The sequence below is a fragment of the Gossypium arboreum genome, chromosome 12 (assembly GCF_025698485.1).
Source record: "Gossypium arboreum isolate Shixiya-1 chromosome 12, ASM2569848v2, whole genome shotgun sequence".
In the NCBI taxonomy this organism is placed as follows: domain Eukaryota; kingdom Viridiplantae; phylum Streptophyta; class Magnoliopsida; order Malvales; family Malvaceae; genus Gossypium; species Gossypium arboreum.
Genome location: NC_069081.1, coordinates 58,908,137 through 58,925,240, shown reverse-complemented (window position 1 = coordinate 58,925,240; position 17,104 = coordinate 58,908,137). Strand labels below are relative to the sequence as shown.

General features: G+C 37.5%; 2 protein-coding genes and 1 non-coding gene across 3 annotated transcripts; 2 read left to right on the top strand and 1 right to left on the bottom strand.

Moving 5' to 3' along the window:
• The first annotated feature begins 9,452 nt into the window (after positions 1 to 9,452).
• LOC128285190 (NADH-ubiquinone oxidoreductase chain 3) lies at positions 9,453 to 10,205 on the top strand. Its single transcript, XM_053022579.1, has one exon. It carries the CDS (start codon positions 9,453 to 9,455, stop codon positions 9,807 to 9,809), a length of 357 nt encoding a protein of 118 aa, XP_052878539.1. The 3' UTR covers positions 9,810 to 10,205.
• LOC108465560 (ribosomal protein S12, mitochondrial) lies at positions 9,858 to 10,292 on the top strand. Its single transcript, XM_017765907.2, has one exon. It carries the CDS (start codon positions 9,858 to 9,860, stop codon positions 10,290 to 10,292), a length of 435 nt encoding a protein of 144 aa, XP_017621396.2.
• Positions 10,293 to 11,087: 795 nt separating this feature from the next.
• TRNAW-CCA (transfer RNA tryptophan (anticodon CCA)) lies at positions 11,088 to 11,161 on the bottom strand. The gene has a single exon. It is a non-coding gene; the product is annotated as a tRNA-Trp (tRNA).
• Positions 11,162 to 17,104: the final 5,943 nt, after the last annotated feature.

Here is a 17,104-nt window from a genome sequence, read left to right as displayed (position 1 = left end):
AGGTTAGACTGTTGGCAAAATATGTTTTGTAATTGTAAATATTTTGGCCAGATGAAAATGGCATATATATATAACTCAAAGATTAGTATTATGCTGCTCGATCTCTGTTTATGTTAATTAATGTGAATGAGAAATTAAATGTTTAGCTCGGTAATACCTCTTAGCCTAAACCAGCGATCGGACTCGGGCTAGGGGTGTTACACACGGCTTGGTCACACGGGCGTGTGACCTCTATAGAATTGAATTTTTTTTAAAAGTTCTAAACTTTATGAATGTATTCGATTTAGTCCCGAATGTCTCTTAAAAGTACATTTTATGTCTCGTAGACCATCTTTGGAGGCTTTTGAAATGATGTTATTTGATATCTGTGATTCTGAATTGGTTTGAAATGTTCTGTTTGTCTGGTAATACCCCTTGCCTATTCCGACAACGGATACGGGATAGGGGTGTTACATTTTATTGGTATCAGAGCTATGGTTTAGTCGTTTCTAGAACTACCATAGCGTATATGAGTCTAGCTATACATGCCATATATTTGAATCTGTGATAGTGTGATGACTCCTGACTTTGAAATGTGCTTTTATATAGCAAATGGATCCCGCTGGAGCTGTAGCTGACGATGTAGAAAGCAATGTGCTTGCTCCCGCGCAAGGGACGGTGCAAGATGATTCACAACCGGCTATGAGTAGCCGTGATAGCGAGGCTAAGCAAGCCTTCTATCAAATGATGAATGATTGGTTCACTCAATATATTAGAACCAATCCGGCTGTACAGCAACCTCCACCCCTAGTTAATTCTTCTCAAATTTCTGCTATGCCCTCGATGAGTCTAGTTCAACTAAGTAGACCACTGGTTGATAAGATTAGAAAGTATGGGGCTGAAAATTCTGAGCTACAAGGAATGATGATGCTGAAAGAGACGAATTCTGGTTAGAGAATACAGTACGAGTGTTTGATGAAATGTCTCTGAATCCTAAGGAATGTGTTAAATGTGCCGTTTCACTTCTGAGAGATACAACGTATCATTGGTGGAAAACTTTAATATCTGTGGTTCCGAGTGAACGGGTTACTTGGGATTTCTTCCAAGCTAAATTCTGGAAGAAATACATTAGCCAGAGATTCATTGATCAGAAACATAAAGAGTTTCTCGAGATTAAACAGGGCCGTATGTCTGCTACTAAATACAAACGTGAATTTGTGAAATTGAGCTAGTATGCTCGGAATTGTGTTTCGGATGAAGCAATAATGTGCAAAAGGTTTGAAGATGGAATAAACAAAGATATCCGTCTGTTAGTTAGGATTTTTGAAATTAAAGAAATGGTAGTGCTCATTGAGCTAGCATGTAAAGCTGAAGAATTAAGTAAAGAGAAAAGAAAAGCTGATTCTGACACTAGAGATGCTAGAAAGAGATTTTTGAGTAGATCATTTCAATCTATGTGAAAAAATTCCGAGATGATCAAAGCCGTCCAAATACTAATGTGGGACATTCAAATCGAGATCGAGCTATATCGCATTAAAACTTCAGAGTCCCTGCTACTTCTGTTGCAAGTGTTGGGAATGTTCGATCTGAGAGACCTGAATGTAAAGACTATGGTAAATGACATCCAGGAAATTGTAGATTGAATGATTGAGCCTGTTTCCGATGTGGATCTCTGGATCATTTTGTAAGAGATTGTTCTGAACCTGGTGAGAGAGAGAATGTACAGAATCCGAGATTGGGTAACACCTCAATAGGGGTAGACCTTCTAGAGATTCGAGAAATGCAAGTGGTGGTCAAAGAGCTACTGGGGATATTGCTGTTAGATCTGAGGCCAGAGCACCTACTAGAGCCTATACTATCCGAGCTTATGAGGAAACCTCATCTCTAGATGTGATTATTGGTACTTTTACTCTTTATGATACTTCTGTGATTGCATTGATAGACCCTGGATCGACGCATTCTTATATATGTATGAATTTAGTGCATAGTAAGACTTTGCCTGTAGAGTCTACTGAATTCGTAATTAGAGTATTGAACCCCTGAGGAAAAAGTGTCTTGGTTGATAAAGTTTTCAAGAATTGCCCGTTAATGTTACGAGATATCTATTTTCCTGCTGATCTGATGCTTTTACCTTTCGATGAATTTGACATAATTCTGGGAATGGATTGGTTAACTTTGAATGATGCTATTGTGAATTGCAAACAAAAAGTCATTGATTTAATGTGTAAGAATGATGAAATAATCCGAATTGAGTCTAGTGATCGGAATGGACTACCAGCTGTGGTATCTGCAATGAAAATACGAAAATTTGTGAAGAAAGGCTGTGAAGCCTACTTAGCTTATGTGTTAGACTCGAAAGTGGATGATAGGCAAGTTGAATCAGTGCCCGTTGTATGTGAATTCTCTGATGTGTTTCCTGAAGAACTACCTGGTTTGCCTCCGATTCGAGAAGTCGAGTTTGGCATTGAATTTGTATCTGGTACTACTCTGATTTCAATAGCTCCGTATAGAATGGCTCTAATCGAGTTAAAGGAATTAAAATCTCAGTTGCAAGAATTGACCGATCGAGGGTTTGCTAGACCGAGTTTTTCACCATTGGGTGCTCCTGTACTATTTGTGAAAATGAAAGATGGCACAATGAGAATGTGTATTGATTACTGACAGCTTAATAAAGTGACTATAAAGAATAAATACCCTCTGCCTAGAATTGATGATTTATTCGATCAGTTGAAAGGTGCTACTGTGTTTTCGAAGGTGGATCTGAGATCGGGTTACTACCAGTTGCGAGTAAAGGACTTTGATATTTCGAAAACTGCTTTCAGAACGAGGTATGGGCATTATGAATTTTTAGTTATGCCTTTTGGTTTAACGAATGCACCTGCTGTATTTATGGATTTAATGAATAGAATTTTCGGACCGTATCTTGATCAATTTGTTGTTGTATTCATTGATGATATTTTGATTTATTCACGTGATGAATCTGAGCATGCTAAACATCTAAAAGTAGTGCTACAGACTCTGCGAGATAAACAGTTGTATGCAAAGTTTAGTAAATGTGAATTCTGGTTGCGAGAAGTTGGTTTTCTGGGTCATATTGTATTAGCATCCGGTATCCGAGTTGATCCGAGTAAGATTTCAACTATTCTGGATTGGAAGCCTCTGAGGAATGTATCTGAAGTCCATAGTTTTCTGGGACTTGCCAGTTACTACAGACGATTTGTAAAATATTTCTTTGTGATAGCAACTCCATTGACAAAATTACTTCAGAAAAATGTGAAATTTGAATGGTCTGAGAAATGTCAGAGAAGTTTTGATCGGTTAAAAGCTCTGTTAACTAAAGCTCCGGTATTGGTACAACCTGAGTCAGGTAAAGAATTCGTTGTTTACAGTGATGCTTCATTGAATGGACTCAATTGTGTTTTAATGCAAGAAGGAAAAGTTGTTTCTTATGCTTCGAGACAATTAAAGTCGCATGAGAAGAACTATCCAACACACAACCTTGAGTTAGTTGCCATTGTATTTGCTTTGAAGATCTGGCGTCACTATCTGTTTGGTGAAAAATGTCACGTGTTTTCTGATCATAAAAGTCTGAAATATTTAATGACACAAAAAGATTTGAATTTGCGACAAAAAAGATGGTTAGAACTGCTACAAGACTACAAACTTGTGATTGATTATCACTCGGGAAAAGCAAATATGGTTGTTGATGCTTTAAGTCAAAAATTGTCATTTGCAATGAATGCTCATTTATTTCTGTCTGGTGATGGTTCAGTTTTAGCTGAATTAAAAGCGAGGCATTTTTTTTACAACAGATTATCGAAGCTCAGAAGGTTGATGATGAGATTATGGCTAAACGAACTCAGTGTAATTCTGATTCTGACTCTGAATTTCGAATAGATGATGATGATTGTCTGAGGTTCAGAAATAGACTTTGTGTTCCAAGAAATCTGGATTTGATTCAAATGATTTTGAGTGAAGCTCACACTAGTAGATTTTCTGTACGTCCGGGAAGTACGAAAATGTATAACGATTTGAAACAACTACATTGGTGGTCTGGAATGAAAAGAGGTATTTCTGACTTTGTTTTGAGATGTTTAATCTGTCAGCAAGTTAAAGCTGAGCATCAGGTGCAATCTGGGTTATTACAATCAATTATGATTCCGAAATGGAAATGGGATCGAGTGACCATGGATTTTGTTTCGGGTTTGCCTCTGTCTCCGGAAAAGAAAGATGCAATTTGGATTATAGTTGATCGTTTGACGAAAATCCCTAATGGGGGAGAATTGTAACAGTCCAGTTTTGACCCTAGTCAGAATAGTGGTTTCGGGACCACAAATCCTAGTCTAAAAATATTTTAATATTATTTTTTGTGTCTGTGATATGTGAATTTACATCTGTGAAAATTTCTGTGATTTAATTTGTCTGTTTCTGTGCTTAATTATGAAAAAAGATTAAATCGCGTAAAGTGTAAAAGTTGAGTGCTAGATGCTAAAGCACCTATTTGGCTTGGCTTTTAAAATAAAGGTCCTTGCATGTCAATTGGACCATTGTAATAATGCATGGACAAATATGGACATGAGTTGGTAGAAATTAATGTTATGTCATTAAGGGTAAAATGGTAAAAGGTGATTATAATGTTATAATAATAAAATGAAAACATGAAACTGGCCATATTATCATGCATATAGCCGAAAATCAAAGAAAAAGAAAAAGGAGAAAGCCATTTTAGGTTTCGGCACTTTGATTGCTTAATTAAGGTACGATATTAAATTAGTTTTTGATAATTTCTACGTTTCTGTGATCGTTGCTTTGTGTTCTTCAAAACCCATCTCTGAATTTCTATTTCTGTTAAAGATTTCATGAAATGCCATTGTTGATATCATGAGTTTTGTGATGTTTTTGAATGAATTATGAAGGCTTGGTAGATGGTTCATAAGTTTTGTCTTTGAGTTTTTGATGAAATTGAGCTATTTGGGTTAAATTTTGAAAATGAGGTTTAGAAGGACTAAATTGTGAATTGAACATGTTGTATGGGCTTATATAGAAGCCATGAAAATTTGGCTAGCCCTTGTTGCAAAGAAAATTTTCATATTGGTGATTTTGTGAAAAATGGACTAAATTGTCAAAGTTTGAAAATGTAAAGGCTAAAATGTAAACTGCCCTAAATATGTGTATATGGATTAAATTGAATGAAATGAATGATTGAATGGTTGAATTTGTATTGTATTAGATCAAGAACAAAGAAAATCAGACTTAGATCAAGGGAAGTCCAAAATAGTTGAATAGACGACTCGTTTTATCCGAAATCCGTTAGAGGTAAGTCAAATTACAATTACGTGTTAATTGAAATAAATTCTGCACATATAAAATATAATCTGTATTGGATGGCCTTGAGCGCCTGATGAATATCTTTGGAGTAAAGTATGATAATATGTTAATATCTGAAAAGCTATGTATGTTTCAAAGAAAAGTTGACATCTGTAAGGCATCGATATTGAATTACATGTAAGCCCACATTCGGGACGTCAGCATTGTACTTGTTTATGAGCATCTATACCGTTTCTGACCCGTCTGATGATAGCGTACGAAATCTGAGTTTGAGTATATGAAATGTATAACCTATGCAGGTACGTTTGTGTCATACTAAATTTTTGAATATGAAAAACTCTATCTCTGTGAATTATGTATGGAAATGAAGCATGACATATATGCAAACAAGGGAGCATGGTTAAGTTTATGAATTATTCTATGAAATGGTTATGAATCTATATGGGTGAATTGTATTTATATGCTTTAGTAGTTAGACCAATTGTATTTGGCTTACTAAGCTCTTTGTAGCTTACTCTGTGTGTTTACTGTCTATTTTACAGTTATCGTAGCTATTGAAGGCTCGGGGATAGTCGAGGATTGTCACCACACTATCGATCTCATTTTGGTACTCTTGAAAGTGTAAATATTTTAAAGTATGGCATGTATAGGCTAGTAGGTTTATGTATTAAGTTTTGAATTGCAAATATAGGTTATGCAATGAAATTTGGCTATCAAATGGTATGTTTGTGTTAAGTTTGGGTATGGTTTGAATGAGTTGGTGAATGATGATGAAATAGTTGTAATGAAGCATGTTTTGAGCATGAAATTGGCTAAATTGTTTTTTATGAATGTTGTTTAATTTGGCTTGTAGGAATGACCCATAAAAGGGTGGGAAATTGGCTTAAACCAAGCCTACATTATGCCACACGGCCATAGCGCACGGGCGTGTTTGTTGGCCGTGGGCTTAAGTCGGTAGCTAGCTAAGAATCACATGGCCGTGGCACACAGGCGTGTCCTTTGGCTGTGGGAATAAGTCAGTATATAAGCTCTGTTTTGACACGGCTGGTTCACATGGGTGTGTCTGATGCTCGTATGGGGCACACGGCCTGGTCACACGGGCGTGTGAGCTCTATAGAGTTGAATTTTTTTTAAAAGTTCTAAACTTTATGAATGTGTTCGGTTTAGTCCCGAATGTCTTTTAAAAGTACATTTTAGGTCTCATAGACCATCTTAAGAGATGATTGCTTATGAAATGATGTTATATGATATCTGTGATTCTGAATTGGTTTGAAATGTTCTATTTGTCTGGTAATGCCCCTTACCTATTCTGGCAATGGATACGGGATAGGGGTGTTACATATAATGCCTTGTAAGATGGTTTGTTTTGGCATGGTTGTAACTAAGACATTATGGAAGTTAAAATGGTTTTTTAAATTATGGTGGATGAAAGCTTGAGAAAGGTCTTATTGAGGCATAAATTTACATGTCAAATTGGTAGTTAAATGGTATGTATTACAGTGAATGAATTGATTGAGTTGAGGATGGTTTTCAGTTGTGAATATTAAGTTGGTATATATATACATATCATATGAATTAAGGTTAAAGATTATGTTGTTTTGGTATATATTTGAGCAAGTGAAATGGTTGTATTTGTATAGCATGGATTGTGCAGGAATTGGGATTGATTTGGCTGCCTTTTTGTGTATGGAAATTGTACATTTTGCCTTGTTTAGGTAAATTGAAGTTAGGGCAGCAAATTGGCCTTGTAAATGGCCTATTTTTGTCCACACGGGCAGAGACACGAGCATGTGTCTCAGTTGTAACAACTCATTTTTTGGTCAAATCGGAACAGTGGTTTCGGGACCACAAATACAAAGTCAAAATATTTATTTTATTATTTTAATAAGGTCTACAGTATGATAGATTAATTATGTGAAAGTTTCATAAAGAAATTTTACCGTTTAAATGCTTAATTCAGTAAAAATCACTAAATCGCATAACGTGTAAAATATGAGACCTATTAGTTAAATGACTCAAATGCCTATGAAATTAATATTGGAAGTCTTTAAGTTGATAATATACCCTTGTTAATGTTAGTGGACATTTATGTCCATAATTTGCATGATTTTTATATGTTTTAATAAAAGTTAATTTTGTAAATGGCTTATTAATGAATAATTAATTAAAACAAAGCCATATTATGGTTCATTCTTCTTCTTTATGCCAATTTTAGTAAGAAAGAATCACCATTTTTAGGAAAAGGTTTGGCTAAGCTCTTCTAACTTATTAAGGTATGGTTTTAGCTCGATTTTTAATGATTTCGACATTTTTGAGCTCGTTGCAGCTTAATCTAGCTAGCTCGTACCTTAATTTTTGAATATTTTCATGATTTTGTAAATTTCCTTTGTTCAATAATTGAGTTCTTTGATGTTTAATGATAGATTATGGAAGCTTGATGATAGCTGAACTAGTTTTGTAAAATGATTTTTGACAATAATGAGAATTAGGGATTAAATTGTGAAAGATAGAAATGTTGTGGTTGAAAATGTGAATAAAATGAAATTATGGGCTACTATGAGGTTATGTGAAATTTGGCTATACATGGGTTACGGGTAAATTGCATCAATTTCTATTTTGTGTAAAAAGAACTAAATTGCAAAGTAGTCAAAATTATAGGGGCAAATGTGTAATTTTCTAAATATATATGAATTGAATTAAATGGTTACTGAAAATATTAAATTTGATAATATATAGATCAACATAAACAATTATCGAAATTAGATCAGGGGAAATGGAAGTAGACGAGTAGACGACAGTTATACTAGCAAATACGAGATAAGTTTGTATAATTAGAATCGAAGTTTTATATGCTTTTAATTATTGAAATGAGTATGTATAATTGAAATACTTGAAGTATGGATACTTTAATGGTAAAAGTGTATTTGTTACCGAGCCCTGTTTGAACTATATGAATTTATTGGATACGAGTGACATGATACTGAGATTACCGTTTTGGTCGAGCTCCTGCATTTGTTGCGGACTCACCACAACTCGTATGAGCTTACCGATATATCAGCTCGTAAGAGCTTACTGTTTAAGCTAATTGGAGCTTACCATTCCAGCTTGTATGAGCTTGCCGTTTCAGCTCATTAGAGCTTACTGTTATCAGCTCAGGAGGAGCTTACCGATCATGGCTCGAAAGAGCATTTATGTTAATGAATTGACGAATTATTGATGATGTTCACTCTAGTATCCTTTGAAATTCTAATAAGTTCTACGGGCCTAAATACTGTTATACGGATAAGTTACAGATTATAAATGTTACTAATGGTATATATATGATATGTAAATTTTGAAATAATACAAAGTGTTGTATTAATGGATGGCTTCATGAATTTGTCAAATGACTAACATATGATGGATACTTGTGATTAGGTGTTGGTTAATTGAATTGTTGGCATTTTAAATGTTGCTTTGGTTAAGTATGAATGGTAAATTTAATTCTGAATTATACGGGCTTACTAAGCTATAAATCTTACTCTATTTCTTTTTCTATATTTTATAGATATTTCTTAGCTCACTCGTTTTGGACAAGTCGGAGTTGCACATCACACTATCCAATTCCTGATTGGTACCTTTGAACTTGTGAATTTGTAAATATGGCATGTATAGGCTAATTTAAAAAATGATAGCTATGTTACTTTATATCATGATTTTGGTATATCTTTGTATATAAGTTAAGCCATGTGATTTGGCTTATTTTGATGTTATGTTTTGGTTGAATTGAAGTGTTAATTTTGGTATGTTTTGGCAAGGAACAATGGAATGAAATTATGTAAGTTAAGTCCTAGTATGTGCTTGTTAAGTGAATGGATTATGCATGTTATTAAATAGGTATTTGGATATGTAATTAGTAAGTTTGATATGACTTATAATGTGTATTGAAATGAATATTTTGGCTGCCTATTGAGCTGAAAAAATGTGGTCAATTGTGCTTGTAAATGCTTGTGTTTTTAGGGTGGCAAAATGGCTTTCATACATTGTTAACCCTATTATCGGTCAGTTAGTAATCGGCGAGCCTCAGTAGCTGGCACCCTTTATCATTTTTTTTCCGGTATGCCGCTCCGCGAGCAAGGAGCGAGAGAACCAAGTGGGCTGTGGTGATGTCAGAATTTGCACCTATTTCTATCTATTTAGTGATTAGTCCGCTAGTTTCTTTGATCCTACTTGGTCTTCCTTTTCCATTTGCTTCCAATAGTTCGACCTATCCAGAAAAATTGTCGGCCTACGAATGTGGTTTCGATCCTTTCGGTGATGCCAGAAGTCGTTTCGATATAAGATTTTATCTTGTTTCAATTTTATTTATTATCCCTGATCCGGAAGTAACCTTTTCCTTTCCTTGGGCAGTACCTCCCAACAAGATTGATCTCTTTGGATTTTGGTCCATGATGGCCTTTTTATTGATTTTGACGATTGGATCTTTTTATGAATGGAAAAGGGGTGCTTCGGATCGGGAGTAATCACTAGTTTTAGGGCGAAAATCGGGGGGAAGGACAAAGGAAAGAGCGATGCCTACATTAAATCAATTGATTCGTCATGGTAGAGAAGAAAAACGGCGCACGGACCGTACTCGAGCTTCGGATCAATGTCCCCAGAAGCAAGGAGTATGCCCGCGTGTTTTAACGAGAACACCGAAAAAACCTAATTCAGCTCTACGTAAGATAGCTAAAGTACGGTTGAGCAATCGACATGATATATTTGCTTATATTCCAGGCGAAGGTCATAATTCGCAGGAACATTCTATGGTCTTAATAAGAGGAGGCAGAGTGAAAGATTTGCCAGGTGTGAAATCCCATTGTATTCGAGGAGTCAAGGATTTGCTGGGAATTCCGGATCGAAGAAGAGGCAGATCAAAATATGGTCCTCGCCCTTTTGTTAGCAGCTCTTCGATCAACCCAGGAAAGGTGTCTCAAATTGAGTTTCAGAATCAAGATAAAATTTAATCCGTACTATTTTTTCCAGTTATTTTGAGTCTTACCTTGCATCACATCATAGGTAAGGCAAAGCGCTTTCTTTTAAGAATGTATCTGGTTCTATCTTTCTTTCGTTAGCACCTTTTTCTAAAAGTGATTGTAGTAATTGAGGTTTTATACTTTTTGGAATAGCTCTCTCATATTGAGAAATTTTATCTAATGGCATTCGATCACAGAATCCATTGACAGCAGCATAAATGACTAGAATTTGTTTTTCAATTGGCAGTGGGGAGTGCTGCTTCCTTCATTATTTTAGCAAAAGTTCCTGCCGCTCGAGCCAGCTGACTGCCCTCTTCCACTCGGCCTTTCTTCACTGTGTGAATAAGGTCTTAGTATGGATGAGCATTCTGGGCGGGTCGCAATAAGTCGCTGGTCGAAGGTTTGGACCAATCGCAATTCATCACCATTTTATAGCTACTCCTTCGCTTGGAAGACCTAATGAATTCCTACACTCTAAAATATTGAAAGAAAAAATGTAGAACCTAAAAGGAAACGAACATAGGAATTACTAGTCTTAGAATCGAGTTAGACCAAAATAAAGGTTTGATTTCTTCGAGCAATCGTGCGATACTTTTTTTCTTCTTATTCGAGATATTATGTGCAATTAATAAACCTACTACTGAATCTAATAAGTTAAAGTAAAGTCAAAGTGTTAGTTGGTTGTTGTTCGTTCCAAAATAGAAAATGGATTCGATATAATTTATTTATTTTTTTTATTTTATTTTAGTTCCCATATCTCGGTAATGGGGTCTGTTGATTCGTAATCACGCTCTGTAGGATTTGAACCTACGATATCGGGTTTTGGAGACCCACGTTCTACCAAACTGAACTAAGAGCGCTTTCTTATCACAAGAGATACAATTGTAAAGAAAAGGATGATTTTTGTACCTTCACTACATCTTGCATGCATCTAGTATCATTAAATTAAAATTTGTCATGTCTTGAATCAATCTTAACCTTTGCTACGCCTGAGGAGAAGGTAGGGATGACAAGATTGGAACCCGTGACATTTTGTATCCAATCCAAAACAAAGATGCTACCAAGTCGCGCCACATCCCTTTCAATTGGTCTACGGTGTCATTGTAGATAATCTCGCCTGCTTTTCCACATCGTTATTTCCTCCATCGATATCCAATTTATCTTGCCATTTCTTCTTTTTGGTTTTCATTTTTTATATACTAAATATCATCCCGCCGCTCCTACCAACGCTTACTTACTTATGAGCAAAAAGGGTTAAAAAAAATCAGCCCTTTGAATAAGCGAGGCTTTCCCGATAGAAATAGTTTTTTCTAGGTAAACTCTTGTACGAAAGCTGGTCATCCTAACCCATACATTTCAACGGATTGAAAGTGAAGGCTTATTTGAATTCAGTCTATCCTTAGTTCGAACTACAGCTCGACTTCCTTCTTCTTTTGGGTCTGCTTTGCCAATGCACTGATAGCTATGATTCTTTGTGACAGCCCAAAATTGACCCTAGTCGGAAGGTGGTCTCGGGACCACAAAACCGAGGCATAAAAATAATTTAAAATTTATTTCGATGCCTATAATATGTGTGTATCCATGTATGACATTTTTTGATGATTGATTTAGTGTTATAAAGGTGAATTTCACTAGAAAGGACCTAGTAGTGAACTTTGAAAGTATGATGGGGAAATGTGTGATGACTAGTTGCTCATGCATGCAAAAATAAAGGATTTGCATGTCAAATTTCCCCAAAAGAAGCTAGTGGCTGGCCATGACATGGTCTATGGGCAAAGAAAACATGTTGAAACATGTTTTGTTAATGCATGATGAATTAAATGATAAAATAATTAATGATGTTGGAGGAGAAACAAAAATCAAGAAAATAGCTCATCCTCCCCCATTGCCGTGCAAGTGAAAGAAAAACAAGAAAAAATTGTTCATCCTTGTTCTTTCCTTTTGGCCGAAAATACTAAGGGAGGAGATAGGAGTTTTGCTTCATGCTTGGTTTGGAAGAGAACAAGAAGGAGATTTGGCTAAATTTGCATCAAGATTAAGGTATGTATGAGGTTGTGTTGGGAGTTTCATGCATGTTTTGGTTGCTAACTTGATGTGCATGTTAGCCATGGCTCAAATCTTTGTTATGCCATGGAAATGGTGTTTGGCCAAAGTTGTTATGGTGATAAAGCCATTGCATGCTAAGTGTGAAGCTTGATGATGATGCATGCAATGATGGATTGTCTACTCTTGAGTAAGATTTTGAGTTTTCTTGTTGTTTTATCATGATTGAAGTTGAAAAGGAGCATGATTGCCATATTCGCCATGATGCATTCATGAGCATGGTTCATGCTTCTTGCATGTTAGTTAAAATTTGTGTTTTGGATGGCTATGGACACCTTGAAATTCGCCATGCTCATATATGTATATATATGTTTGCACATGATGTTTTGGTTATGAAGGAAGTGATGAATAAGTTTGTTTAAAGAAGAAGATGTTGAAGAATAATTGTGAAATTGCAAGCACAATTCGCCTAGCACACATATAAGTGCTTGATGCTATATTATAAGTTTTGAGCCACAATATACAAAGCATTAACTAGTAAAAAGGCATGCTGTTTTTGTGAGGTATTAAGTGCATAATTGGCCTCAACATGTACATGAATATTCGCCTTGGGTAGCCTATTGAAGGCCTTAGCATTTCCTTGATGCTCAAATAAATTGTATTGAATTGCTTGATGTAGTATAAAATGTGCATGACCATTGTGTATTCAAGCTAAAGAGTGGCCATATGACCATTTAAATTCCTTGTCATATTCGCCATAAGCTAGCACAATGAGGTTTTAATAAATTGAATTTGTTTGAATTAGCTCAAGAGCTAAGAGGTCCATAATTGGACAAGGGAAGGAAAAAGTGATCGAATAGCCGTAAAAGCCGTTCGACAACAACCGAGGTAAGTCCTCAAGAAGTGACCTTACTTGAATTATGTGAGATGAAATATGGATGTGTATGATTATTGATTATGTGTGTATGAGTATTTGAATTCCACCCGGGCTAAGTCCCAAGGCGAATATGCTAATGATTATAATTGTGTTTGAGCCTTAGTAACGAAAATGAAATATGTATGTCCAATGATTATTGATGTATGTGTGCATGAGAAATTGAATGATATCCGGGCTAAGCCCCGAAGACAATTATGCTGAAAATTACATCCGGGTTAAGACCCGAAGGCAATTGTGCTAGTAGCTATATCCGGGCCAAGACCAAGGCATTCGTGCAAGTTGTTAAATCCGGGCTAAGACCAAGGCATTTGTCCAAATCGTGATATCCGGGTTAAGTCCCGTGAGGCCTTGGTGCGGGTTACCATAACGGGCTATGTCCCAAGGCGATTGAACGAGTAGCGACGTCCGGTTAAACTCGAAGGTATGTGATTTGAAAATTATAAGCTTGCTGGAAAATTTCAGCTAATGCACTTGTGAAATTTCCCAATGACAAGGTAAGTGCGGTGTGTGCTTTGCGCTAGGAGTAAGAGCGATGAATATCCGCTCCTATGATGGAGCGAGTTATCGGCCTTAATGAAGCCGTTATTTGTGTATGAACATAAGTGTTGGGATGGTGAAGTAAATACGATTATGTGAATGTGCATTAATGAAATGATGCATTTGGTTATGTGAATGTATTGCTTTAATTAAAGCTGATTATATTCCTTGAGACTTACTAAGCATAAAATGCTTACCCGTTGCTTTGGCTCTCTCTTTTATAGATTTCGCCGATAGCAAACGGATTCGGGATCAATAAAGTCGAAGTCATCCACACTATCCACGCTCTATTTTGGTATAAATTTTGGTTGAACTTTGAAATGGCATGTATAGGACTACCCTTGTTGGTTTAAAATGTGGCGATGTATATGTATACGGCCATGCGAAAATGGCTCGTAAAAGGAAGCATGAACTTAGACTATTTATGGTTTGAATGTATATATATGGTGTCATGATGTGATTATGGATCGGAAATGGGAGTGTTGGTCACATGATCAGCCATTGGTATGGTTAAAATGATCATATGTGAACCTATGTATGGCAAGACTAGTTGGTTGATGGAGACTACAAAAATAGATAAGACCTACCTTAAAACAGATGCTGCCAGCTGCAGTGACGTGAATGTGAAAAATCACCAAAATTGTAGGAATGGTATTAAATAGTGAATAAGCTATGTAAATGAACCTTGATGAGTCTATTTTCATATGGAAGAAGCGAAATGATCATAGGAGTTACATGTTAAGAGATATTGAAGCTATTGTGAAACAGGGCCAGAATGGTTTCTGGGTCCCCTGTCGCAACTTTAAAATTAACTATAAATTATCCAGAAAGAATTAGGAGACATACCTTATATGTACAGATTCCATTTTGAGTCTAGTTTCATTAGAAAGAAACGGCACCAGCATTAAAGCCCTGTACAGAGAGATATTTAAGTTATACCGCGAGAAGGTCAGAGCAGTCGATCCCTGTAACATGGGTGACTTTAACTAATAAACTGTACCAATTGGCCCGACCAAAATTTTAGAAATAAATCCATGGATGGATATATGAGTCTAAATTCAGGAAAATTTACGAAACCAGTTTCCGAGTTTTGAAACTCGAGATATGATTTTAAGGCGACGGTGACGCAGTCTTCCAGCCTGACTGGAAATGCCAAATTGGTGGGCAAAACATGTGAACTTGGCTTGTTAACCCTCGTGTCCGACACCGCGATGGTCTCGGGTTCGGGTGTTACAATTTTATTGGTATCAAAGCCACGGTTTAGTCGATTCTAGGACTACCGTGATGTGTTTGGGGTCTAGCTATACATGCCATTAAATGATGAATCGATAGTGTGGTGATTTCTGACAATTTGACTTTGTGTTTGTTATTAGCAATGGATCCCGATCCCAACCGAGCGATAGCTGATGGTGTGGAGAGTGTGGCTCCTGCTCCCGCGCAAGGGACAGCGCCGGCGGACTCTCAACCTATGGCCAGCAATCCGAATGATGAGGCTAGGCAAGCCTTTTATAGTGTGATGAACGAATGGTTTAATCAGTACATTCGAACTAACGCGGCTGTTCCACAACCTCCATTCCCGACAAATGCAACCCCCGCACCCATAATACCTCCGGTGACTGACCAAATAAGGTCAAGTAAGCCCCCAGTCGATAGGATTCGAAAACATGGGGCCACTGAATTTAAGGCTACGGATGATGATGATGCCGAAGCGAGCTGAATTTTGGTTGGATAACACTATCCGGTGCTCGATGAGCTATCCTGTACACCGATGAGTGCTTAAAGTGTACCATCTCCTTGCTACGTGAGTCCGCCTACTATTGGTGGAGTACTCTGACTTCTGTGGTGCCTAGAGAGCAAGTGACTTGGGAATTCTTTCAAACCGAGTTCAGAAAAAAGTATATTAGTCAGAGATTCATCGACCAAAAGCGAAGGGAATTTCTTGATCTTAAGCAAGGTTCTATGTCCGTTCTACGGCCACGAACGAAAGTTTGTGAGGCTTAGCCGCACGCGAGAATGCATTTCGTCCAAGCTATTATGTGTAAACGCCGAGGATGGGCTGAATGATGATATAAGGATGTTCGTTGGCATTCTCGAGATCGAGAGTTCGTAGTACTTGTTGAGCGAGCTTGTAAAGTCAAGAGCTTAGAAAGGAGAAACAAAAGTTGATGTGGGAACCGGAGAATTCGAAGAGGTCCTCGGAAAGTCTCTTCAACAAGCATCAAGAGATTTCGAGATGATGTGAGCCGGTCTAGAGGCGTTTCGGGCTTTTCTAGACGAGGACGCGATCGACCCCCTTTGACCACACGAGTCACTTCGATCGCCAGTGGTGGAAATGATCGCCGAGAGAGGGCGGAGTGTCCACATTGTGGAAAATGGCATTCGGGGAGCTGTTGGTTTCGTGATTGCTCCTGTTATAAGTGTGGAACGGCCGACCACTTTATGAAGGATTGCCCGAGGATGCTTGAACAGAATGTGAGTCAGAGTGGAAACCCGGGTGCTACCGCTGCTCGAGGTAGGCCACCTAGATATATGGGCAATGTCAGTAGCGGTCAGAGAGGATCTAGAGATGCTACCATCAGATCTGAGGCTCGTGCTCCTGCGAGGACTTATGCCATACGCGCACGCGAGGATGCTGCCTCTCCAGATGTCATTACCGGTACTTTCACTCTTTTCAATACAAATGTGATTGCTTTGATTGACCCTGGTTCTACTCATTCATATATATGTGAAACCTTAGCATCCAGTAAGACTTGCCTATTGAGTCTACTGAGTTTGTAATTCGGGTATCAAACCTCTTGGGTCATTACGTGCTTGTCAACAAAGTGTGCAAGAAAAGTCCCCTAGTGTTCCGAGGTTCTTGTTTTCCGGCGGACTTGATGCTTTTGCCGTTCGATGAGTTCGACGTTATTCTTGGTCTGGGTTGGTTGACCATGCACGATGCGGTTGTAAATTGCAAGAGCAAGACTATCGATTTGAGGAGCGCGAATAACAAGATAATACGGGTTGAGTCTACGGACTTAAAGGAGTTGCCAACTGTAATATCAGCGATGTTGGCCCAGAAATATGTAAGAAAAGGGTGCGGCGTACCTTGCGACGTGCTTTCGATGACAAGGAATCGAAAAGAAACCCGAATCTGTGCCCGTGGTTTGTGAATACCCGGATGTTTTCCCGGAAGAATTGCCGGGCTTACCACCTGTTCGGGAAGTAGAATTTGGCATCGAATTGGTACCTAGTACCACTCCAATTTCGATAGCTCCGTATCGTATGGCATTAACGGAGTTAAAGG

Bases quoted from the DNA above. Each gene is read 5' to 3' on its own strand.
- LOC108465560 (XM_017765907.2), top strand. From the start codon at position 9,858: ATGCCTACATTAAATCAATTGATTCGTCATGGTAGAGAAGAAAAACGG.
- LOC128285190 (XM_053022579.1), top strand. From the start codon at position 9,453: ATGTCAGAATTTGCACCTATTTCTATCTATTTAGTGATTAGTCCGCTA.